This window comes from Pelmatolapia mariae, linkage group LG12 (assembly GCF_036321145.2).
Source record: "Pelmatolapia mariae isolate MD_Pm_ZW linkage group LG12, Pm_UMD_F_2, whole genome shotgun sequence".
Lineage (NCBI taxonomy): Eukaryota > Metazoa > Chordata > Actinopteri > Cichliformes > Cichlidae > Pelmatolapia > Pelmatolapia mariae.
The window spans coordinates 28,696,164-28,721,958 of NC_086237.1; the positions used below are offsets into that span (position 1 = coordinate 28,696,164).

The window sequence follows — 25,795 nt, forward strand, 5'->3', positions numbered from 1 at the left end:
CTGTCATAATAACAGTCAAGTTAAATATCAGCAAGATTGTTTCATAGCTGAATAAGCATTCACATCTAAGAAATTGTAGGACGTAATATCATCGTTATCATTAAAAAGAGCTAAACCGTGTATTCACTTCATTAAATAAGAATGATGGCATTAGACATTGACAAAGTGCTGCAACTGTAACACTGAAAATGTTCCTGCAGAAGGCTTAGTAACACACTGGAACAATGAAACCAAGAGAAAATGCGGCACTAAACGTTATTAAAACTCCAACTTTCTTGGCCAACTCAATCTTTGCTACAGAAATAATGCCATCCTGTCAGGCTCATGGTCCACTAACACAATTTTTTCCATTCTAGGGTTTAGCGCCACATAGTAAGCTCTAACTGAGATTAATAAATGATAATAAACAACAGCTGTAAAACTGAAATGTTATGTTATATCCACACTAGCGCTAGAATTTATCTGCACACCATACAAGAGTATTTGTGATTTCATGTGAAAATGGCAGGCACACTGAATGTGCTCAAAGATTCCCATTCATGAAAAGGTGAGAAGGAAAGATGGTTGAGAATATGCATGTTTTCAGGTGTTTACTTAAAACACAACAAACCCAAGAAAACCAGGTTTATTTATTAGATTTAAGTGCACATTCACTGGATATTTTTGCAATGTAGTTCCCGAAATGTGAGCAAATACTCCATCTGCAAGCAAGATTGGTTTAAGGAGGATGGATGTGTTTCTTCCCGTTTATATTGCAAAAAAGGTTTTGTAAACACATTAGTCTAAACAGCCAATAAGCTGATAGGTATGTTTGTAACACAAGGAATTGAAGCTAATAAAAACTGCTTATTTTTATTGCTTATTTGTGTCACTTTGCCAAATATTCGACACAGAAGGTTAAAGTGAAAATAAATATTTTCTCCATACGTTTGAATGGAGTTAAAGGATTATCTGTAAAACACACAGCAGGCAAAACTCGGCCAGCATCTAGATAAAGTTCAGTGTTTTTGAATAAAGACTAGGCTTGCAAGCATACAGCACATGAGGGAAATCTGCCTGAAAAGCTGACTTCACTTCAAGGTGCCTGTAAAATATTGCAGTTGATGCCCTGGTGCTGATGTGCAAACAAGAAAAGAGACTCCCAGTTACTGCAGCGTTTAGTATTTTATTCAGTATTAGAAAGGGGAAAACTGTATGTTAAGGTAAAAATGCAATCCCTGGGAACATTGCAGCAAATACGTTATACTGTTACGATTTAATTTTGCCACTTTTTTAGTTTTTCCTGAGTTAGAAATTTGTATTTATTACAACAGTGAATATCTGAAAAGGTTGCATATTTTTGTTGCGCTGGGGTATTAAGAAGATTCGGTGATGATGATGATGATGATGATAATGACAGAAGCTGCCACAGATGAATTGTAAAGATGTAAAAATGTGACTAGCTCTCCCTCTCTCCATATCCCTTCTTCAGCTTTACATCCCGTCTCCTAAAGAGACTGTCCAATCCATTAGCGGCCATCTCCCCTGCTTCCTGTGGACATTCAGGCTGGACACAATGACAGTGGGAAATCACATGTCAGATGACTTCATGGTAGATGACTTTAATATCCGCCACACTAGCCAGTGAGTATATACGCTGAAATCATTCAATAGCCAATGAAGCCGCGGGCCACTAAACCAATATGGCGTGCTATAGCAGAATGGATGTGTTCCATGGAAGCCCTGTCGGTCGCAGTGTAATTTAATCCAGCCCTTAGGACAAGCATCTCTCAACAGAAATGGAAAAAAAAAATTTGCAAAAAGAGACTTGAGGGAGTGGATGAATTTTATAACCCTACACTAACCCCTATCAACTCTCCCAAGTCTGGAGACCCCCCCTCCCTCCTGATTTAGTATGAGTGTCAGTGGGAACTGGCTATAAAAGAAAAGGAAAATCTGGTTACTTTTAACAGATAAATGGCCAAAAACCTGATTGTTGAAAGGCTTCGGGGAAAGATGGAGGCGATTTATTTCATAGACAAGCTTGAGATTGACAGCACCTATTTAGCACGGAAACAATAGCAAACATTAGTGAGATACAGTTATGTTGTTTTTTTCCCCTCCCTCCCTTTCTTCTTTTCTTTTTACTCCAGTCCCTAAGAGCGAAACACGTGAAAGGAATAAAGCACACAAGTGTCGGTTAGCTGTCGGGTTAACCGCTTCATAAAAGCCTGCCAATTTAGAAAACAGATCGCGGTGTATAGGTAGAGTTCAGCTGTGCTCCTGAGTCATCTTTGGGAGATGAAAACAAAAGGACATGGGATTGTGACAGCTGCGCTGAGCTCCATTTAAGCCGCAGGCTGACAATTACAGAAACCTCTTTTTTAACCTTTCTTGAACCAAGAAAAGTGACTATACAAGTATATAACTCATGTTCTGTCCATGTGCATATATTATTGTAGAGGAAGGACTCGTGCCATTCAGTTCCCCTATTACCTTACTTTGATAAAAGCTCATTTCCCAGGGGCCTCAACTTCAGATGAAGTCAGTTAGGCTCAGTTCTTATGCCAAGAAGCAGACAACTTAACATCTAACACAAGCTACACAGAAGAATAATATAATACAGAGAGCAGGGCACTCCTTTTTGAAAGATACAGTATTGTGAAGCAGGAGAAGTGAGCTATAACTTTCAGACTGTCTCAATTTAACTCCCCTATGAATTCCATTGCCATTTTAGGGAAGAGTTTTCTGTGGTTGACGAGGGCAGTGTGAAAAGCTTGGCTGAAAGCAGAGCATGAAAGCATCTACTCGGATCACTGTAATGCCACCCTCAAAGCTCTGCTGCAAAGTTGAGAAAACATAGTTGGGAAATAGCGGCTCTCTCGTGCTGTTGTAGTAGTAGATAAACAGTGGGTCAGGAAAGGGCCTTCCAGGTATGTTATTCCTGTTGAATTACATTTTTTTGGATTTGTATTTTTTCTGTGGATGCTTGGGTTGGTTTTTTGTTTTTTGAAAATAACAGCTTTTGGAAGTATCACACGACAGCACAGTATTAATATTAATGCGACATTAATATGTAAAACAGCCTAAATCTTGTATTAGTAGTGCCATTTCTTGTTATTTCACTGCTGTTTCTTCTACAGTGTATTGTAGATGTAATGCACAGGATATACTCATTCAGAGCAGGTACTCACAGATGTAATAGTATTCTCTGCCCGGTCTGAACTCAAAACCCAAGGAGAAGGGAGTGAAGAGCTGGAACTTCTCTGAAAACTTAAGTGGCCCGTTCGGAGAGTGCGGCCTGTTGCATTCCCAGCGTTTAAAGCCTTTGGCGGTGTGGTCACACGTGCTATAGCCATCATAGTTGACCATGTAGAGGACGTAGCGCTCTGTCCGTTCCTCAGGCACTGTGTCTTCATAGTGAGGACAGTAGACGTCAAGGTAGTCGTTTATGCACACATCGATGTGGTAATCCCCACGGTGGAACCTGGTTGGAAAAAAAAAAGGAGGAGGCAGAAAAAGGTTAACCTTCAAAATTATTTTCAGTACAAACCTAGTTTTGAATGATTTGTGTGAACACGCTACATCTCGCAGCACTCTTTCAGTATTTGGTGAAAATTTGCATGCACCAACACTCTCATCCTCTAGCATCAATAAATCTGAGTGGGTTGGTTTATCTATAAATCTCTCTCTGTAACAAATATTTACTTGTGCATATGCCTTCTGAATGGTAGCAAAATGAAGTATCCAACTCTGAAGAAAGATGTTTACAGGAAAACAGTTTTCAGGTCTTTTGGGACCAAAAAAAATACATTTGCTTGAGGATTTTTGTACAGTAAAAGAAAAAGTAGAGTAGAAATGGTCACAGAGATATAGGATGGCAGGATGGTTCAGCCAGTAAATGTCAGTGATTGGAAAAATACAGGGCCAGGCTGTCTCTGAGGGCTGTGCAGTGAGGCATTTTTACAGCAGCAATGATCTAGAACAGGCCACGCAGGGTCAGAGGGCTTCAATACATACAGGGAGATTCATCAAAAGGCCACACACTGTCACAGGCTAGCACTAACATACACACAATCTCCCCACCGTCTCTGCTGCCCAATGCACAGCCCTCTTATCTGTGGAATTTTCACATCCTCCAAAATCAGAGAGCATTTTCTGCATTGTGAGTGCTCTCGTTGACCCAGGGTGGAGTGAGCCTAACCTCTGGGTCACGAGGGGGTTTGGAGAGAAAATGCCAAACACCTGTAAGCTTGCTAGGGATGCCCCAATTAGGCACACACACACACACACACTTGAAGCAGAACAAGAGTGATAATGTGAACCGCAGAGTTGACAATTCCTACGCAGCTGGCGTGACTGACTCGCTTCACGGAGAAACCAGGTGGCGTGAGGCGAGGCCCTGGTTAAATGTCGTGGGAGCACAACCTTACAAGAGTTTGGATCAAACTTATAATTAAAAACTCGCCACTGCTGTCTATGGGAAGAACTCTTCAAGCCCCACAACAGGCAAGAAGCGTACGACAGGACAAATTCATTTTATATAAGAATTTGTAGGCTTAGATTTAACACACCAAAGCAGCATAGTGACCTTTTATCATTCAGTATTTTCTTTTCATGTCCATTAAGTATTGCGTGTTTCTAAAGAAACAAAAACTGTATGTCTCTTTGTATATGGCGAATAGGCAGTTAGAAAGAACAAGGTCAAATTAATAATAAAAAAAAAATTCTAACCCATGGTGTAAAATACCATAATACTGCCTTTAAAGGATGCTGAAACCGTGCTGCACAATTGTATAAAAATCTCTCTCGTCTCCTTTTCCCCTTTCACTCTCTTTCCACCCACTTATTTGATTTCTCATTTCAAAACTACAGCTCTATTGTTCTGCCTCTAAAGAATGAAGTTCCTACAATCAAACACATGTATTGAAATCCTGCTTGGCTCACATCAGTCTGCAGTTTATCTGGTCACTCTGCAGAGAATAACAATCACAATGAAAACCAGGCGCCTTATTCTGAAGATCAAATAGCCATTTTAGCGAAAAATCTGGTTTTGGGGCCTTTTAGTTGTTACTTTCTTAATGTTGGTGTAATGGAACAATTATTGCTACGATTGAGCAACAAAACTGAACCAAGCCATTTCTCATTACCGCGATCATGTGTGTCCTCTGGCTCTGCGCGGAATATTTGTGTGCACGTGTGTATATTTGAGCATGAGCTAGCATGAAATGTTGTTCTTCTGTGTTTACCCGAGTAGGGTAAATATCAGCGTGAGGGTGTTTACAACCAAGGCATGGAGCAACTCATCTGTAACATTTCATTTAAAACATGTCTGTGGAGGTCCAGGAAGAGCCATGCATCTCTCACGCTGCTTTAAAATGTCACTGCGTTAATGGTCAAATTCTCCTGGTCGCTCCTCCCAGCTTATGTGTACATTCTGTGAGTGTGTGAGCAGGAGCGAGAAAGAGTATTAGAGAGGGAGCCTGTATGCGTGCGTGTGCCTGTGTGTGTGTGATGTTTCAGCTGCCCTTCTCTCCCTGCCTCAGCAGTCAGAATAGTGGCTTGTGGCCCTGACTGCAAATGAAGCAGAGGATGTTTGGGTGAGTGAGCACATAAAAAGGGACAGGACAGGCATTTGTAACATGTAACCTACCCACCCACCCACCCACATACACACACACACACACACACACACACATATATATGTATATTAAACAAGCACAAAACTAGTACAAACCCTCACACACATGCACACCCATTAGAAACAGGCACACACATACATTAGGTTTGTGTTATCAGATGAGCGAGCACCCTGGCACATTGGCAAAGGAACAGCAGTGAGACAGCCAGAAGCTGCTAATGGCACCGAGTGAGAAAGAGACCGAGGGTGAGAAACAGACAGGGAGGCAGAGACAGAAAGGACCTGGTTCCAAAAGAGGGTGAGGGAATACAAAAAAGAGACAGCAAGACTGAATGCTGCAGATAGCACTGCCAGGCTCCTGGTGAATCCACATCTTTGCAGGAGTTACTCAAGCATGCATTCATCATTAAAGGAGATTTTACAAAAGCTGCATGTGCATGGCATGATTGTGTGAGCAGTCAAATCTCTATAACCTCCATCACCATTCAGGGAAGGACTCATCAAGATGTAGCTTCTTGGATTTTTTGTAAAAAGTGTTCATTTTCCTCACGAACTTTTAGAAAAGTCAGTTCTGCTTTGTTCATTATCATGCAATGTTGTATTAACCTTCTCCACTTTTCAGCAGAAAATGGACATTTTCCCCAAGCGTACGTCAGTCTGTATGTTGGATGAAGAAGCGCCAAGATGTTGCTCAAATGTAATGTAAATTTAAAGCAGTGCTTCATTAGATTCCAGAAGAGTGACAGGCATAACCAAAAAAGAAAAAAAATCAAGAAGAGCGAAATATGAGCAGAAGGGCAAGCCAACTAATTTACAGGTTTTTCTGCATATGTAAGTCAGGGATATAATGTGTGGAGGGTATAGAATTTGTCAGTCGTCTCTCATAATAAATTAAGAGATTGATCAATGATAAGAAGCAGTTCTGCTACACTCAAATATAAAAAAAGAATGTACAAAAGGATCATTAAATGATCCAATTAAAATGCATGATTTTGTCTTTAAATGTAAGATAAACGTGCATCTTGTAAAGTATTCAGTAAGTACTCTGAAATTGAAAGAGTGGTGTTTTGGTTCAATCTCCAGCTCCTCCACATTCACAAGAATCTAAACCCCGAGTTGTTTCCAGTTGCAGGTGAACACACTGCTGTCATTTGTGTGTGAATGGGAAACGCACCGAAAAGCACTTTGAAGACCGTTTATTAATGCTAAACATTTACTCCGCCCAGTCACCAGAGACGCTTCCCTGTATTTTAGAACAAACTTCTGGCAGCGTCATGAGCTGCAATCTTTTCCGTTCTTCTGAGAAACTGTAGCGGCACAGAACGGCAGCGGAAGCCTTCCAGCAGTGAAATGGCTAGGTAATTAAGGAGCAAATTTGGATAGCAGGCTAATTGTCAAATGGTGATAATTACATGTCTTTGTTATGCCACAGCTGTCCCAGCGAGCTGTGGGTCACAACACAAAGCGAGGAAAATCAGCTGGACACAGAGCATGAGTGTGTGTGTGTGTGTGTCTGTGTGTGTGTGTGTGTGTGTGAGGGAGAGAGAGAGAGAGAGTGAGGGATAATCTTTATTGCCAACTGATTACATTTTCACACCGCCTCCTCAGGCCCTTTGGGTTAAAACTGAAGGGGCAAGTATTGTCAGCACACACACACACACACACAGACACAGATACATAGAGACACTTGCACATGCAGAGTCACAAACAGAGCGAGTTTGGGAGAGCTGGAACAGTGAAGTGAATTCAGGGTAAGGTGGCAAACCACTGCAGTTGCTGATTGGCTCATTTCCATTTCAATTACACAGCCCAGTGACATTGCTGTGCACACACTCGGGCGCATTCACACTCGCAGAGAGACAAACATACACACAAATATGTACACACACACAGGTCCCGCGCATACATACACATGCTGTAGGCCTATGCGCTCTCGTGAGGCACTTCTCTGAGCTGTGCATCGGTAGCTGCAGACAGAAAGCAAGAAGGACAGGGAGAGATAGATAACCTGAGCGAAAGAGAAAGGCAGAGGAGGAGAGCAAGAGCTCAGTGGCAGGCAGAGTGAGAGTAATCCAAGCCATCTAACCAGTTGAATAAGTGAGATCCAGTAGAAAGAGGAGACTGCATGGCAGAGCAGTACTCTAAATACTACTGCTCAGAGGTGTGACCCGAAAGCAGAGGCTGCTTCATGACTAACACAGCGTATCAGAGAGGTACGATCATTCTATGTTAATGCTTTGCTTCTTTATTATGAGAAAACAAGCTCTAAAATGTGCTCTTCACTTTTCTTTTCTTTTTTTTGTTTTTTTCCAAGACGTAAAGGGTGAAGACGCAGCAATAACGTGCATCCCAACGTGTGCTGACAAAGAGAGACTGCCACTGGTATCATGTAAAAATGATCATGACAACACTGATGAACACAAGGAGGCAAAAATAGTGTTAACATTTTATGTAGAAAGAATTTCCTGGAACAATTCTGCTTCATCTTTTTTTTTTTTTTTACCTGCACAGACTTTGACAAGAAATGCTAAGATTAGACACTGCTGACAGCTGCATGTATTACAAAGCCAAAGCCCCGTCTACCTCAGTACAAAAGATCATCTCTGTTTGTCTCTTCCTCTCTTCCCCCAGTTTTGAAATGTATTTTCTCGCTCCCATCCCCTTCTTTCTTGATTTTTTCCGCCTGCCTGAGTTTCTCGCTTTGCCCAGTCCTGCTCATGACCCCAAATCAGATCTATTTACATTATTTCAACACTCCCTGTTGAAATTCAAACATCTGATATATTTTCAATTCAATATCCTCAGGCAATGTTCCGTTGCTTGATAAATCAAATCACAGTAACCTAGAAACTAGAAATGCACTGGGACCTTAAAAGGCAAGTCTGTTATTGTTTTTCCCTCAACTTTTCTCTGCATCCCGTTGACTGTGTGTGTGTGTGTGTGTGTGTGTGTGTGTGTGTGTGTGTGTGTGTGTGTGTGTGTGTGTGTGTGTGTGTGTGTGTGTGTGTGTGTGTGTGTGTGTGTGTGTGCGCGCGTGCGTGAGGGTGCGGGTGGGGTTATGTATGTCCTCCTAAAGTGAAATATAATTTGTTGATTTTGATCCAGAGGGAGAATCTGTTTAGCCAAGAGAAGATGAACTCTGACTGAACCCGACTAGAGAATACATGCAAAAGCCTTTGGAGGGCCATTCAACACATATGTTCCAAACACACATAACAAACACTTCAAGATATAGTTTTCACACTTGTCTAATTGCAGATGTTTGGTTTGGGTCTGAAGATGAAAGGAGGAGAAGAAAGGCAGTACTGGCAGACAGAAAGACGTAAAGGGAAAGAGGAAAGCGGCTGCTGTTCATCATTCTTGTTGATAACAGCTGTTAGAAAAGGATTTAGCCTTTCCAGCCAGATATTCACCTTCTTATTACTGATGGCAAAGCAGTGTAATGGGGAGAGGGGTGAAGAACTGATAACTGAATCCAGTATCTGTGCTCGACAGTCATCTTGACTGTAAAATTAAATTCTTCACCAGCCTGCTATGTTAGCAGTTTGGGACCTTGAGATGGAAAGCATTTTTCTTTGTGTCTGAGAAACTGGCAAAGGATGACAATGCAGCTTTCTTGGTTGCACATTTTACAAGTCTTAAAATTATTTCTCCAGCAGGTTAACACATAAACTGGGCATTGACAAACCCCTGTAACTGGCTATACCAAGCCAGAATTGGGATAGGAGGCTTCAACGAATCATTTTGTCACATTATAATGGAATATGGGATGCATAAAAAACAGTGTTATTTAGTAAGAATGTATTATATGCAAAATACAATAATGTTGCCGAGCAAAAACCTAGGAATACATGGACATTTGGACGATATACAATACAATAATTACACATCGCCCTGCATTTTCTGGCAGTTATGGTTTTTTTGCCCCATTTGACAACTTTGCAGCAAAGTTGTCATTTTCCTTAGAGAAATGACCACAGCTATAAAAAGGGCACATCGATGAGAGATTCAAATACCAAAATACTACTGAAGAAGTACAGAGATGGCTATGAAGTTGGAGAGGGCCGCAGTGAAGTCAGAACATGCGAGAAATGTCAACTTGTTGCATGAGCTGACAGCCGCATTCCTCGCTCACTAACTGGTCGATAGGTTTACAACGCTGGAGGATGAGACACAGTGTCATCAGACCTATAGAGTATCATATATTACTGGTATTGCCTGCGGGACAGGTGTCTATGAATGCAGGCATGTTTTTATGTGTTCATGCTAGATATCGACTATAATGTGCAAACACATCCGCACACACAGAAGTGCATAGCTGCTGGTCATGGTGCATTTTATTGTGTCCATCTGCTGGAGCTTTATGGAGGGTGTACTTCAGGCTCAGAGCAGGTGGTCAGCCCAGTATAATATACCGACTGTCAGCAGTGAGGGACGTGCCCATGCATTTCGTCACCTTTCCCACTCCCACGTAGTTTCATTCGTTCGCCTCTCCGAGTCTTTTCTCCCTCTTCATCTCCCTGTCCTTTACTTCCTCACTCTTTTTTCCCCCTCCCGCCCACCTCAACCCCTACCACCCCTTGACTGTGATCTTACAATATTCATTTCTACCATTTATGTCTGTCAGCACTCATTTTGCCCCAGGGAGACAATGAATTAAGAGCAGTGACAGACAAGTTCTTGTTCTGCTCTTGGTGCTGAGTGAAACAGCGAGATGTAGGGCTCCAGTAAGTGTTTGATGTAGTCTGCATCAGCATGCTGCTGCTCGAGTCCAAAACAGAGGGGGGAGAAGAAAAAAAAAAAAAGACAGACAGATACTTCCTCTGAGCTCATCTACTCACTCCTCTGCCAAACAGCCGTTTTTATGGATGTGTAATACTGATGTGTAAAAGCTATATGTGTGAGCGAATGCCTGAATATGTCTATGTGGGCCTGTGTATATCTGTCTGTGTGTAAAAGGATTTCTTTATGTCTCTCCTCATCACCAAGGGAGTCAGGGAAAAATGGCACATCCCCCAACATCCTGTCAGACCCTGGGGTCATTTTTCTGAATCACTGCTGCCCCAAGCCCACTTCAATCCCTCTGTAAATACTGTATACTTTGACATGTTTACTGGGTCCAGAGTTGAGTGTGTGCTTGCCTGCAGATGCATGTGGGCTTATTCATGGTCACACATGGGCAGTTGCTATCAATTAATGGCCATGTATCATTGAGTGGTGAAATGTGTTGGCCATTAATCATTGGTCATTGTTTTATAGTGACAGGGTATTTGGCAGCTGAGACAGAACAGTGGCAATGAAACGGCTTTGAGCCGTGTAACCCATCTTCCTGATGTGAGTGAGAGAAGGAGAGAGGGAGAGAAGGGCATCCTGTACAAATAGGGGTGGAGATAAAAACTTGGTCTGTTGTTTACTTCATCAGCTATGAATGGCAGTCTGGCTAGCTCGCTCTCGATAGGTTCTAAGAGGCTAGATAAACACAAACACTTAAAGTCGCCATGTGTCTGCAGCAATTAATGTTTTGTAAGTGACATAACTAAACAGTTTGATAGGTAGGCTATTATGCACGTGTAAACACAGAAAACATTCCCAGGTGCATGCTTTCATTTGTGTACAGTAGTCGACATTGCATAATGTCACTGGTACAAACCTTAAATGGAACTAAAATGGTCTCATCAATGCAAATGAAACAGTCGCTGGACTGAAAATGATGATGCTAAACAAAGGAGTGCTGTACTCACAATACACTGCTCGGATGCTTGAGTAATGTCTCCTGCGTAGGTCACAGACGTATCTAAAACGTCTCTTTGAATGAGGCAAAATGTGGTTAAATTAAAAGAAAAGAATTTGTTTCTTTATTTAAAATTTCTTTATGTATCTACTTTGCCTATTCTCATAATTGTAGGAAATAACACAGGGGGGGATATTGGGGACATTATATGATCTAAAGGTGACAAATATCCCAAACTGCCACAGAACACACCTAGAAAAAAACTGCTCTTTTAGTGATGAAATAGTTCCCAGTATCACTTTGGGTGGGGGGGGGGGGGGATCTCACATTTTGGTTATTTTATGTTCACACTGAGAACATTTGGGACTTTAAGAGAATGCTGCCATATGTTTCCCTGCTTATAGATGTTGTTTCATCTGGGACAGCATAAGTTGGAGTGAACCAGAGAGCAGACTTTGGGGATATAAAGAAAATATTCCCAAATGTTTATCCTCTAGATCATGAGTTAACGTACCCTTTATTTCTTAAAAGGGAAAAAAGTTACCTTAATTAATCCTCCCGTAACATCCAGGAACACAGCTTAAAGGGGATATTCCCATGTGGTTCATTTTTCACTTTTCATTACATTACAGTACCTTCCGGGAACATTACAGTAACACAACAGAAACAATACAGCAGAACTTGCAAAACAGTAGTAAGAGAAATTTTACACCCGTGTGTGCAACACTAGCTCCACTCAGCTAAAAGCCATGCCAGGTTGTCAGCTTATCGGGTCAGATTAAAAGGGAGTGCGGACTGCCATCAAATAAAATCAGTCACGTAAGAGTTGAGACCACTCCAACAAGGCGAATGGGGTTTTGGTGGCAAAATAGACAGATCAGAACATCAGCGTAGGCTTAAATAAAATAGGAGTATGGTGCAACTGCTGAGTGTATTATGCACCATCACATCACGCAATATGCTTAGCACCCTGGTTGTTAAGTAAACAAGCACATAGCCAATGTCAGTCTTTATCAGACATGTTGATTAGGTCTATTAGGTTAGAAATGAGTTCCTTGATAAGAATACAGAAAGCTCTGATTCATTAAAGCTTGTGTACAAGAGTACTTGTACTGTAGCATGTTATCAAGTACAAACCTGTGAAGAGAAATGTTATATATTTATTTCAATGAACAACATCATGTTGTGTAAAGCAATCTGTAAAACCTGTAAATGCTTGTGGTTGATGGTAGCAAACTAGCATTTTCTCTTAGGGTTTGCCTCCACCTTGTTTCACTGGTTTTAGATACTGGCTTGGACATAACTGGGATTGTTTGCCTGCACTGGGCTCAGCTTTTGTATATGACCCTTTGTACAGTAAGACAAAAACCTTGTCTATTTGAACTTCATAATTTCATGATTACACTCCACAATAACTCATGTAAAAAATGCTGCAAGACTTACATAGAGAATTAAGATTAGTGGCATTACAGCAAACATGAGGAGACCAAAGGTTTCTGCAAATGTTATGGGAACAAGAGACTTAGAGACAATCACTTTAGTAATGGCCCTGCTCTGTTTTCTAAATAGATATTTCTGTTATTGATTAAAATTATTTCTCACTGACATTTAAGGAGGACAAACTATTTTCTGTTTTGTGTTAAAAAAAAAAACATTAAACAAGCTAGAGAAGGAGTAATGGAGAACAGAGAGGGCTTTTGTTCAGTAGATTTCTCCTGTCTAAAAAGGCTATTGCAGTACATCCGTTCTCCCCCACCTTTCTTTTGACTTTCATCCACCTTTTTATGGCATATTTGAAAAGCAGAATATCAGCCCACTCCAGTAGTTGTTCTATAAGCCCTCCTTACTCTGTTTCTCAGGACAAATGATCAGCAGATAGATGGAGGAGTGGAGTGAGTGGGAAAACTGGCAAAAAGGGCAAAGATGGACAAAAGAAATAATAATAATCATGGAATCACATTGTGTGATAAGTAGAAGAGATTCAGAGTGGGAGGAAGGAAAAAGAAGAAAGGCATGTATTAAGGTTTGAAAGCTCCAAAAGATAGAGGGAAGGGAGGGATGAAAAAAAGGAGACAAATATGTGGACAGATGAAATCAGAATCTCGGATTAAAAAAGAAGAATCGTCGATATAAGAGGAAGCACAAACATGAGTGTGTGCTGCTTCATGCTTGTTCGACTATATTTTCACCTGTAGGACTGATCATGTACACACACATACACTGACCCACTGACATCCCCATATACTGTATATCTATGCACTAAATGCACACACAGGCTGACCTTCACAGTAGGTTGCCATGGAGCTCTGTCCGTATGTTATAATGTCACTACTTTCATAAAACCTGCACCTCTTTTACAGTTCACAAACCACTAACAATATACTGTGTGTGTGTGAGAGAGAGAGAGCGGGTACACGCATGGAAAGAGTGTGTGCCAAGCCTTCTGTGATTAGGATAAGTTAGGTATGTAACACTTAAAAATGGAGCTATGGGAAGCCAAATGTGAACTCTTGTGTTTATCTGAGCTATGTAATTGCTTTACTGACAGACTGTAGCTATAGTTGTGCCTGTCTATACATCATTGATGTCATGTGAAAACCTTGTTGATCCCTTCCTTTGGGGATTCCTCATACTTAACGAGAGGACTCTAGCAAATACACATTCACAAGCCACTACATTAGGTACACCTGTTCAACCTCTCATTAATCTAACTATCTAATCAGCAAATCACACGGCAGCAACTCAGTGCACTTAGACATGTAGACACAATCAAGATGACCTAAAGTTCAAACCTAACGTCAGAATGGAAAAGAAACTTGACTTTAAGTGGCTTTGAATGCGATATGGTTGTATGTTAAGTATTTCAGAAACGGGTGATCTTCTGGGATTTTCCTGCATGTTCAGGGTTTCAGGGTTATGTTCAGAAATGTCTGAAGAGAGAAAATATCTAGTGAGAGGCAGTTCTCTGGGCAAAAATGTGTTGTTGATATCAGAGGTCAGAGGAGAATGACCAGACTGTTTCGAGCCGATAGGAAGGCAACAGCAGCTCAGATAACCACTCATTATAACTGAGCTATGCAGAATAAACAGCACATCAAAACTTTAAACAGATGCACTACAGCAGTGTAATGCTATTATGTTAATGTGGACCAGAATCACTGCAGAATGTTTCCAGGACCTTGTTGAATCTACGCCACAAGGAATTAAGGAAGTTCTGAATGTGATAGGGAGTCCAACACGGTACTAGCGACATAACTAATAAATTCATCAGAGAATGCATCTTCTTTCATATTAATTCCAAATAACAGTCAAAACTATATTCATCGAGTTACTAAAAAGCCACATTTACTTTATACGTGCTCAAAGAAAGCAGCTTGGTTCAAATTTAAATTGTAACCAGACTATTCAGAAAATAAATGTTCATTTGCTGCCCTATTGACAAGTGGTTAATGAGAAATGGTTGAAGATGAATGTCATGCTACCTGAGGAAATCTATCACACAGTACTTTGTTTCTCGAGTAAAAAGAAATCTCAAACCTACTAGTCACTGATGTAAAAGTTTACAAAATAAATTATATTTGTACCATGAAATTGTAGCTTTATTTTTTAAAGGGATAAACAACGGTATTCCAAGCAAAGATTACAGTCAAAATTATTATGTTTTAAAAGTGCATACTTCATTTGGACGTATCCTGGCATGGTACTACTTTATTCCATTTCCACTGATAGTAATCTTCATCATTTCTTGATTTCAGTCTTGGTACCTCCCAGATGGTTTCATATAATATTACACTGAGCAGACTAGTTTTGATAAAATCACGCTTGAATGTGTTTTGTTCAGCACAAAGCCCCCGATCATGCCAAGTTAAAACTATATGACCAAAGCTTTTTGGGATTTGTGAAAAAAATGTTTGCACTCGCACACTTTTCTTTTTAAGTATCTATATCTCTGCCCTCCAGCTTCTGCATACTTGAACTCACTGTAAATACTGCGGTGTATTACATGGAATGGAATTAACTTGTTCAATTAATGAGAGCATATATCAACCATTCATTCATTTTTACACTAATTACTGTCTTAAGGCAATACAAGAGGGCCGTGAAGTGAAATGTAGTATAACACTGGAATCTTACGATACAAGAATCAGTACCAGATCTAAACAGTACCCAGCTGTTGCTCAGCAGACAGAGGAAGGTTTGAACTCCGCCAAGGTTTCTGATTCATTTTTCCCCCCCGGGGAGACTCATAATAAAAAGTGTATTATTTCACTGTAATAAAGGATCCTCTGAATAAATACCAGCGCTAACATCTTGTGTTATGTGATGACATGTTTTGTCACATCATATCATGTTTTGCCCCCAATATCATCTGCATCAGTCTAGACGGTGAACGCCTGTCTGAGTAACAGTGTAGTCTACATAATAAAGCTTCGGCACCAAGTGTTGACACATCAATCAGATAAAAGAAAACAGCAATATTCTCCGATTGCTATCACCCCTGGCGGCTGCCCAAATCAGGTTTAAAAATTGTTAATACAGGGTCCGCAAAGGGTTAATCAAAACTTTCATCTCAACAGCGAAAGCCTATCGCAATGATCACAATCAGATTAAAAGGAACTGCACAGCGCTACGTTCTCCCCAGACAGATAACTTTCAAGTTCAATTATAACTTTTAAGAACAATCGAAATTCACCAACATTCTAAGTGTTATGGCTCTATTATTGAACCGGAGCGCCGGCAGACAGGAGACGTGGCTGATGTGGCAGCGCAGGGTTTAGAGGAGGTAATTTACAGAACATCTGCTGATTGAAAAAGGCAGAATGTTTTAAGAGCAGATGGTTATGGAGAGATGATGGAAGTACTTTATAACCAGCCTCGGCACAAAACAACCACTGCCATGTTTTCTAACAAGGGGCTGTTGTTTCTAGAAATGAGAGGGATTTTTCTTTTTAAACAGCTGGAAAACAAGAATGCATGAATATATTGTATGAGCATATCAAGTCGGCAAAAAGGGTGAAAATTGCTAATATTTCAAAGAGACTTGGGTGCTGTCTTCTCATTGCATGTTGCATTGCTGTTTGACAGATATGTATAAACCCTAAAACAATCTATCCATAGAAATGCTGCAAATTTAATATTTAAAATCGCTAGCTATTTTTTTTTTAAAAATTCCTGCTCAGTAAAATTGAGGAGCACATATTTTTTTACATTCAAATATATATTTTAATGTCTAACATTTACTTAGGGTGACATTAACAGAGGCAGAGAGATAACAGCGAGGCTCTGAGCAGCACTGTAGCTGTAACTCCAGGGGCATCAAATGTTTTTTGCCAGTGGGGAGCTGACACATGGGCCTCTCCGCTAATTCCTCATGCCCGTTTAAAAGCTATATGGTTCTTTAGCTCCTACAGTGTACACACATGTCTATGCATGCATGTGCAGAGTGTAAGTCTGTATTAATGCACCAGTGTGTGTGTGTTTGGTGTGAACAAAGCATTTTGTAGGACCTTCAGGGTCAGACTCCCACGGAGAAGCTGTCAAGGTCCCAGGCAGGGGGTTAAGTGGTGTGTCGGGTACTTGGGCTCTACGTCTTATTGCGGGCAATGCCTGTGTTATATAGGGCACCAAAGGTCACTTTGCAATATAGACGTGACGTTCACACACACAGAAGTGAATGCAAGCATGTACGTGAAATCTGTGTGCACAAATAATTCCCTTAAACTGTCTTTTTCAGAGCCAGTTTGTTTACCCTTGTATTGCTGTCTTTATAAATGGCTTACATTATGCCCTTGATCTGGTTAGGTTTCTATTTAACTTCATCGCAAACAGATCAATTGCATATTTGGCATATCTGGCAGAAAACTAATTTAATCGGAAATAAATGTTTGAATTGCTTTAGTAAGAACTATCTTTATGTCTGGTTGATTAAGTTGCTGTAATGATCACATTTATCACAGTCTTGCTGCACATTCCAGTTTGTCTTTTTTTTAGCAGGTTAATATTTCATATCTTAAAGTAACTTCACCATATACTAAGGAAATTAGAAAATATCACTAATGACCTGAATGAACAAAACAAGTGTGTTCCCTCTTTTTGGAAAGAACAGCAACATCCCAGCTTAGCTCTGTTTAAAAGACCAGGAACTTTGTCAGTTTAACAGAGTTTGTGTCATGTTGAACAAGCTGAGTGATGTTTACTATGCCTTTATTCTGGGCCCAGGCAAACACTGTGCACACAAGCGCACTGCGTATGATTGGCGGGGGTCTTACTGTATGCATGCACACAGTATGTGTGTCTGTGAATTCTTTGGTTATATCTGTGGTAATAAAAATCTGTTTGCTTTTCAGTTTCAAATTTGGATCAGCTTCACAATAAGGGAAGAACAATCCTTATCCAAACCACTAGGGAGGAAGAGGAAAAGAAATTAAGCTTTACCTTAATTCATATACAGCCAAATGCGTTCTATATCCCCAACCACAGATACACACACACTCTTCCCAAATCTGTCTTCTGATAATAGAGATTCTGATTGATTTTTGCCAAACCATATCTAGGTCTTAATTTGAAGTAATTGGGCTACTCAAGTTTCCCCTTTGGAAGAAGACAGAAGGTTTTAGCACTAAAACAAGGTCTGTAGGTCATGTCTTGGTGGGCACATGCTACTTTCTTCTTCACACTCGCAGCCACGAGTTCATGAACTTTTGAACCCGCCTCAGAGCTGGAAATTGAAACAATAAAGCTTTTGCGAAGAAAATGAAATTTCAACACAGTCACAGAATTGGCTGTACTAGGAAATCATTTGTGCCCTTTGTATTGTTTATTTATGCACTCTAGTTGGCGTAGGCAAACACAGAAATGGTCCGCAATATATGGTCCCACAAATAGGCTCACACACACACACACACACACACACAAAGGGGGGTTTATGGAAGCAAGTGGTGACACGCTGCGGACAGGTTTCGAGAGGTTTAGCAACATGTGTGGTCTAAAGTTAGCGCAGTTGGAGAATGCCTTCCATCTTTGCGTCCATCCATCCCTGAGCGTACCCTCCTCTCCAGCTGTCTCCATCTCATCCCCTGACCTGAGCTGCTGTCAGGGCCTCCTGCTTCAACACAGCATACTGCACACCCACCACATGCTGCGGCTGAGTACAGCAAGACCTCATAAAATAAGATTACTATCAATCAGTATTATAAAGAGGGTCCAATTATCATTTAACAATAACCACAAGCAAGACCATATGTTGTACTGCATTTGGTACATATGTTGGATTATTTACAATTAGCATTTTTGTTTTAGTATTCTTTCACATAACTCTCTCTTCAAACGTACTTTTCAACCTTCTCAAAGTACATTGCGGTATACATTTGCCAGAAATATTCATGCAGATGGTCCAGCACTATCACTTCTGCCTGACCTCCATGTTGTCTGTCTCACTTCACCTGCTGCTCTCTCTCCACGCTCTGACACTAGCGTGTCGAAAGCCTAAACCGTCTGGTATTGATGTCCCCATCATGGCACAGCAGGGGCCCCTTCATCACAGGCACACACATGCCTGGCTGAGGTGTCCCAGTTGAGGCATTAGTCAAGTGTGTTTATACTGTATGTGCAAAGAAATGGTCCATATGAAGTCAGCAGTGTAGCCTTTGCATGGTTGGCTGAATCCCCTCACAGGTGCTAAAGATCAGTTTGTAGACTAATAATTTCAAATACCAGTCCTTACTAACGCCCTCACCTACATATTTTACCGTTTCTGACGTTACACAACTGTTAACAGATGTAACTGTGTCCCTCTCCTTGTAGCACAACTCAAAAGTCAGGCGTGTTCGTGGAGTGAGATAAAAACATGAATTCCCATAAATACTGCTGACCTTTTGCTTCTTTTTCCAGAAAGAAACAAAGCATTTGGCAGATATTTTGGGAGTGAGCAAAAGACAGATCAAGATAAAGAAAATGAAAGAAAAGATTCAAGATCCAAGAAAAACTTTACTGCCATCAAGAAAAATGAACAAAATATTTCACAGATTATTAAGGGTGTTAGCAAAGGAAATATGCTGATCATAAAAGAGGGATGATGTCTTAAGGTACTGGGCAAAAGAAGAAAAGGGAAGGAGATTATCGAGGTATTACAATGAAAATCATATGTTAGTATCTAATTGACCATCTCTGCAGTTCAGCCCATCAGCATGCAGCTTGAGGCGTAGACAGGGGTGGGTTTAATATCGTGTGTGTGTGTGTGTGTGTGTGTGTGTGTGTGTGTGAGTGGTTTCTGTTAAACTACAGCGAGCACTTGCACATTTCATTTAAGCACACTGGGTGACTGGATCAGAGTAGTACCACAAGCAGTGTTTCACAAAATAAGAAAAAATTTAAGGCTGATGTTAAAATCACTGGGTGATATTACAGATGGCATTTCAGATGCATACTGACAGACCCATATGTAACATCCCAGACACTTTCATAAATTAGCAGCCTTGACACAATGAACAGTATTTCCTGAAAAATGGTGGAATGTCTGACGTGGATGCATCATGAATAAACAGCAGAGGAAATGATTGCCTTCAAAAGCTTATTTATCGGGAGGCTGAAGCATGGGTGGAGGGGTGAAAGGGGGCGGTAAGGGGAGTGAAACCTGAATTGAGTGAAAAGGATTGCGTGTAATATTTTCCACATGCTTCCAAGTCACACTTGGCTGGCCTCAAATTAAAGCAGCACACAGGTGGGCACGGCAACACATTTGAATTTCTATACGTGTACACAACCACGCAAGCATGAAAATTAAAAATAAACCCCATACACAGTAACTTTAAAATGTACATATACGCCAGTGATTGACAGGACTAATAGAAATTGTTTGGATATTCGATTGAACTGTTTAGATTTTAATCATCAACATTCACACAAAGGGAATATAAAAAAGGTGATTGCCAGCCACCAGTAGGCAGTAAGAGGAAGAAAAAAAAAACATGCTGAAATACACTCAGGGAACGATGTAACGTAGCAGATGTATACTTCTGAAGCTGAGCCTTCTCTTGCATAAAACATCAGGCATTGAGCATCTTAAGTGCTTCTATTGTAATCAGTCCAAAGCCATAACAACTCCCATAAAGGCCTGGCGAGAGTGGCTGAAGGTCCATTTAGGTGTCTACAACAAAGAGCATCACTTGATCAATAGACAACCTCGTTAGGGCAATATGCTGTGGCGGGCAGATTCTAAAGGCACATGGGGATGATGGGAGGTGGATGTGACAAGGGAAAGGGGGTTGATAGGAGACCTTCTCTGTGGTGTTTTAGCAGAAGAGAAACAAAAGCTAAATGAATACACAGATATGGACCAACACATATGACACACTGTCCAACAATCACTAACAAAGTGCTTTTTGCTGGAGAAAAAGAAAAACTCTTTTGAGGCCTCTGTTTGTGTTTGCGTTCACTTGTGTGCATGTGTGCGCGTGTGATCGAAAGCCACTAAAAGCTCTTTAGGGGCACCTTAGGGAGCTATCCTTCATGACTTATCAACTAGGCAGACAGGCATAAGTGTGCACACACATACACACAAGGAGGCAAACACTTACATGCACTTATACACACAAAGTGGATCCTTAATGAACCCTTGTCAGGTTTGAAGGCAACAAAGGTTGGGAAGAAAAGAAGAGAGGGAAGAGGGGCAGATGAGTGGAGAGCGGAATAAAAAAAGAATATGGAGGTGAGGGGAAACAGAGATATGGGGGGGTCATTGGGAGTGGTTCTCCCTGGGCTGCTCGGCCTGGAGATCGATCGCTTATCACTGTCACCTAATCTGTCCATCTCTCCAACCCACACCCTTCTCTCTTCCCTTCTCCCTCCATCTTGCTCCGGTGCAGAAAGGTATAGAGAAAAAGGAGGACAGAAAGAGATATAAGGAGACAGAATGATGGAGTGTGCACCTCTCATGAATAGAATTAGAGAGGAGAAAGAAGGAGATGAAGTAAAAAACAAAGGCAAATGAAGACCAACAGAAAGTAAAGCAGAATGGCAGTAAGCACCAAGTGAAAAAGAAACAGCGGGTAAATGATGGAAAGGATGCCGTGCCTAACAATAACTGCAGCATCTCTTTACAGGGGTGCAACACACTTCAGGTATATGAACAAAACAAAAAGACTACATAAAAACACTAAAAGCACAACCAGGCATTTGGTTCGAGCTATTTTACAAAGACATTCATGTGTAACCTTACAAAAAATGAAAGAATCCTACAGTATATACAGCTACAGACCCTTATACATCTGTTTTGTTTTGTTTTTTTTGCATGTGAAGAAGAAGAAAATGGTTATTTTAAACAGGTGACCATTGAGTGTTTTCAAGCATTCAGTTCAGTATCTAGCACTTGGGAGCGTTCCACTTGCACTGTGTACAGTTCTGCATATCCTCAAAAGTCGGTTTGCACACAGATGTTTGCAGAGTTTCATGTTAACCTTTGCAAACTTTGGCAAGTGACAAACTCTACATCAAGAACCGGACACAGTAGCCATGGTTACAACTTCTTTAATGCAAGTTATAACCTCCAAAACAGCATGCAGAGTTTTTAATCTGCCTTCTGCCTGAGAATCGTTATATGACTTCACAGTATAAAAGCAGTGTAGTGAATAGAAACTCATAAGAGACCTACAGAAGAGAGGACAGAAATAACACATACCTATAGCATCTAAAAGCTGCACATACACCTACAGGGGAGCTATAACTCTGGATCAGACCAAAACTTAAATCAACCTGAAAGAAAATCACTGATATTAATCATATATCAAGTTCTGTTTACTATAATTCGGCATTTGTGGAAACAGCAGTGCGGGAGATGAAAAACCCTCACGTGTACTTTTCTCAGCTGCCATCTATTGCACAATTTTTACACACTGCTTCCCTTTCTGTGTCCCTTTCCATCTTCCCTTCCTTCCTTCCCTCCCTGTTATTACCCTGCTCCTATTCCCTGCCTTCTGGCTGTCTTTTGGCAGCACAGGAGGGATGACAGATGAGAGCGAAGAAACAGGAGACAGAGACACAGAGGACAGAAAGAATGGGCTGTTGTTTGATGTTGCACCTTGAACACCTTACAGCTATGAAGATTTGCTCTCCCATGGTCACACTCAAAGGACTATAAACAACGATAATGAAAAAGCTCTTTATGTGATTTTGAATATTTCACAAATACTCATCAGCTTCAGAAAAGTGATATACAGGAATACCAAGTGAGTTTGCCCGTAACCTCAAGTTATGGGAGAGTGTGTGAGTGAAGACAGAGATGTGAAGTAGCTCTCTGTATTTCCCATAGGCTCACTTTGAAACAATAGAGGACAGACGACGGTGTGAGTTAAGGACTAAAGGACATTAATGATGGTGTGAAAATTTCCTCCTAGCTGTAGTGAGGGCTCCATTTAGGGGTGCAATTACCCTGAACACTTAACCCCCATTAGGAGAGAGACTAACTCAGGGATGGAGGCAGGGAGAGAGGAAGACAGTCAAAGAATTGAGAGTAAGTAAAAAGTTCAGCCTGTAGCCTGAAATTCAGAGACTGAAGGGAAAATTTGTACAGACAAAAAAACCCAGAAATTGATCATCCAATTAAAAGAAGTAGATAAACTGAATTGCAAAACTATAGAACTTACATTTAGCAAACACACACTTTCCATTCTACCGTGTTTTCTTCAACACGCTACATTAACAAGGACGCTATGCCATGTGCCGAATCCACAGCATGTCTCCACTTCAGACACGACTCCTTTCCACTCTGTGGTTTGTTCTGTTAGTACTCTGGCACGGTTTATTCACTTTTCCTCTTGCAGCGAGGATTTGTTTTGTTTTTTTTAAATCTCTTTTTAAATCCTCACATTGATCCAATTAAAAAAAAAAAATACAGAGAATAAACTCTTTTGGTACCATGATAAGCAGCTAAAGCATTACCCGAATGGCGGGGAAGAAAGTTCTCTCGTATTCCACTGAGTGAAGCTTTAATGGCATGACCACTGATTAAAAGTATTTCTAAAATGGATGGCACAGGGGAGCACAAACAGGATGAAGATGTACAAAGGAAAAATAAACATAGACGACGGAGAGTGTAATGTCTGATGTCGGGAGATTTAAAAGAAAAACAACAAAAGTGATGTTGCGCGCGTGTGCACAGCGTACGACAATCATATGAACGCATGCGTGCGTGCAGACAAACAGGAACACAACCACAGCTAAGAGCAAAGCCTTGTGTTCTACTTTAACAGCTCACCACACAAACTAACACATACATTTTTCTTTTGTCCCTCTTACAATGTTCCTCTCTCCTCACAGACTGCCTTTATTCCCGCTCTGCCTTGCCACTCCATCACAGTTTCTGCCTGTCGCTGTATCAGACTACATGTCCTCCTACTATTCTGCCGCTCTCACGATCCATACAAATGTCTGGCAAAGTTTATTTTAATCTTAGTGTCCACTAAATTTCTCCTCTTGTTCAAGCAAATGTTAGACTTTGCTGACAGACGTGCCCCTGTTTAATTGCCTTCCCATGATACTGAGCTCATCTTGGATAACCCGGTCATTAACAAACTACGTCTGACATTTTCATCACTGGTCTTGTATTGTCAGCAGTTGAACTTGCTGCCAGCCAACATTATGTTGAAAATTATGCTGGGTAATACAAAATATCTTCCAGCTACAGGGGAGGGGGCGGGGAGAAAAAAAATCCTGGATCAAGACATTTGCTTCCTTCTGAAGGTGGTTCCATTTAACATGAAGTGTAACTTAATAACGAAATTCATGCACATGCAGTACACAGAAACTGCAATTACCGGTTCTTTCCATCCATTAAGCCATACAATTTCTTCCGCTTATCCAATTCAGGGTCACGGGATGGCTGCAGGCTATCCCAACTGTCATTAGGTGACAGGCAGCGTACACCATGGACAGGTCGCCAGTCCATCAGAGGGCTACATTCATTAAAAGTATTTTGATTAAGTACTATATATCCTGAGTGTATAGTGCTAATATCATGTGGCAACAGGCCCTTTCAGACCAGAGGAACCTCTTCAGAGTTATTATAACTTTTGGAGGAAGTTCCCCACTTTTTGGCATGTCCAAACTGCACAAACTAGGAACTATCAAAGTCTTGCAGTGATCTAAACTGAAGCTGTTACGTCAGGGTAGGTACTTTCCAGCACAAGCAAAACCTTTGAGTAATATGTAAGGCAACTGCTCACAATAAAAGCATGCATTGACTGATACAATTCAATTTTGACCTATCAAAGGAAAATATATAAAACGATGCTAGCATTTCTTCTCAGTACAGTGAGATAATGTTCAGAGAAAATCATGGAGCTGAATTAAAATAACAAGATGACCACAATAACTAAAGCACAAGTGTTATGGTTTACTAAACATTATCCTTTGTCATATATCAAGATATTCTGGTAATGCAGGCACAATGGATTCATTTGTTAGACTTCTGGAAGGTATTATCAACAGAAACAGGAGCTGCACTGGAGAAAGCCTCTGTCTAAAGATATCTATCCTTTGTATATTAAAAGAAAATAGTTTCTTTTAAACCGCCATTAAATAGCACAAAAGCACGAAATGGGTGTTTTCAAAGGTCAGGCTTTCCAACTCTACTTAGTTCAAACAAAAACCCAGTTCAAACAAAATTCTGATCCAGTTTACTGTTGTGGTTGTAGCATAATGTAAAGCTAAGCTTAAAGTGCACAATGACATAATTATAAAGACTATAAGCTTCACACAAAGCAATCTGAACTTGTTTACAGCAAATTAAACTTGACACTATTACTACCACATAGGACAAACTGGATTCAAGGGGAAAATAAAATCTAAAGAGCACTTCAAGATAATCCAACTGAAAGCTGAAGCATTTTCTAATCTCGGATGGCTTTATCATGTAATGAGTAATCTGAAAGAGCTCATCACTGTGATATATAACCAAATACCATCTGGTAGGGAGGACCATAGTTAAATGTTGACAGTAATGACAATTTAGATCACCAGCCTTATTAAATAAAGAGCTCATTTGTGCAGACATATGGCCAATCAACTCATTGCCTGGCACTCCATCATGCACACACACACACACACACACACACACACACACACACACACACACACACACACACACACACACACACACACACACACACAAAGAGAAGGAAAATAGTAAATGCATACATGCAGGAGGCTGCAATATGCCTTTAGCCAAATCCTGTTATTGGAACATATTTTACATTTTTGTCGTAGGAATAACAGATGAGACTAAAAGATCATCTAGTTTGTGACACGCTACTTTAAAATAGCTTTTCTTGATCAAACAAAGCAAAAGTAGAAAGATATCCTGAATTGGATGAGTGGTTAAGAATGAAGATGGATAAATGGATTCATTTGAGAGCATTTTTAAATACATTTAAGGCATGCTGGAGGTCATT

At 40.6% G+C, this 25,795-nt stretch overlaps 1 protein-coding gene across 2 annotated transcripts in view; it reads right to left on the reverse strand.

The window, feature by feature from the left end:
* The window catches only part of efna5b (ephrin-A5b), a 97,970-nt gene that overhangs the window by 16,098 nt on the left and 56,077 nt on the right, over positions 1–25,795 (reverse strand). For both annotated transcript variants that reach the window (XM_063490203.1, XM_063490202.1), the window contains exon 2: positions 3,174–3,466. In XM_063490203.1, coding sequence (XP_063346273.1) covers positions 3,174–3,466 — 293 coding nt within the window. The remainder of the gene's footprint in view (positions 1–3,173; positions 3,467–25,795) is intronic.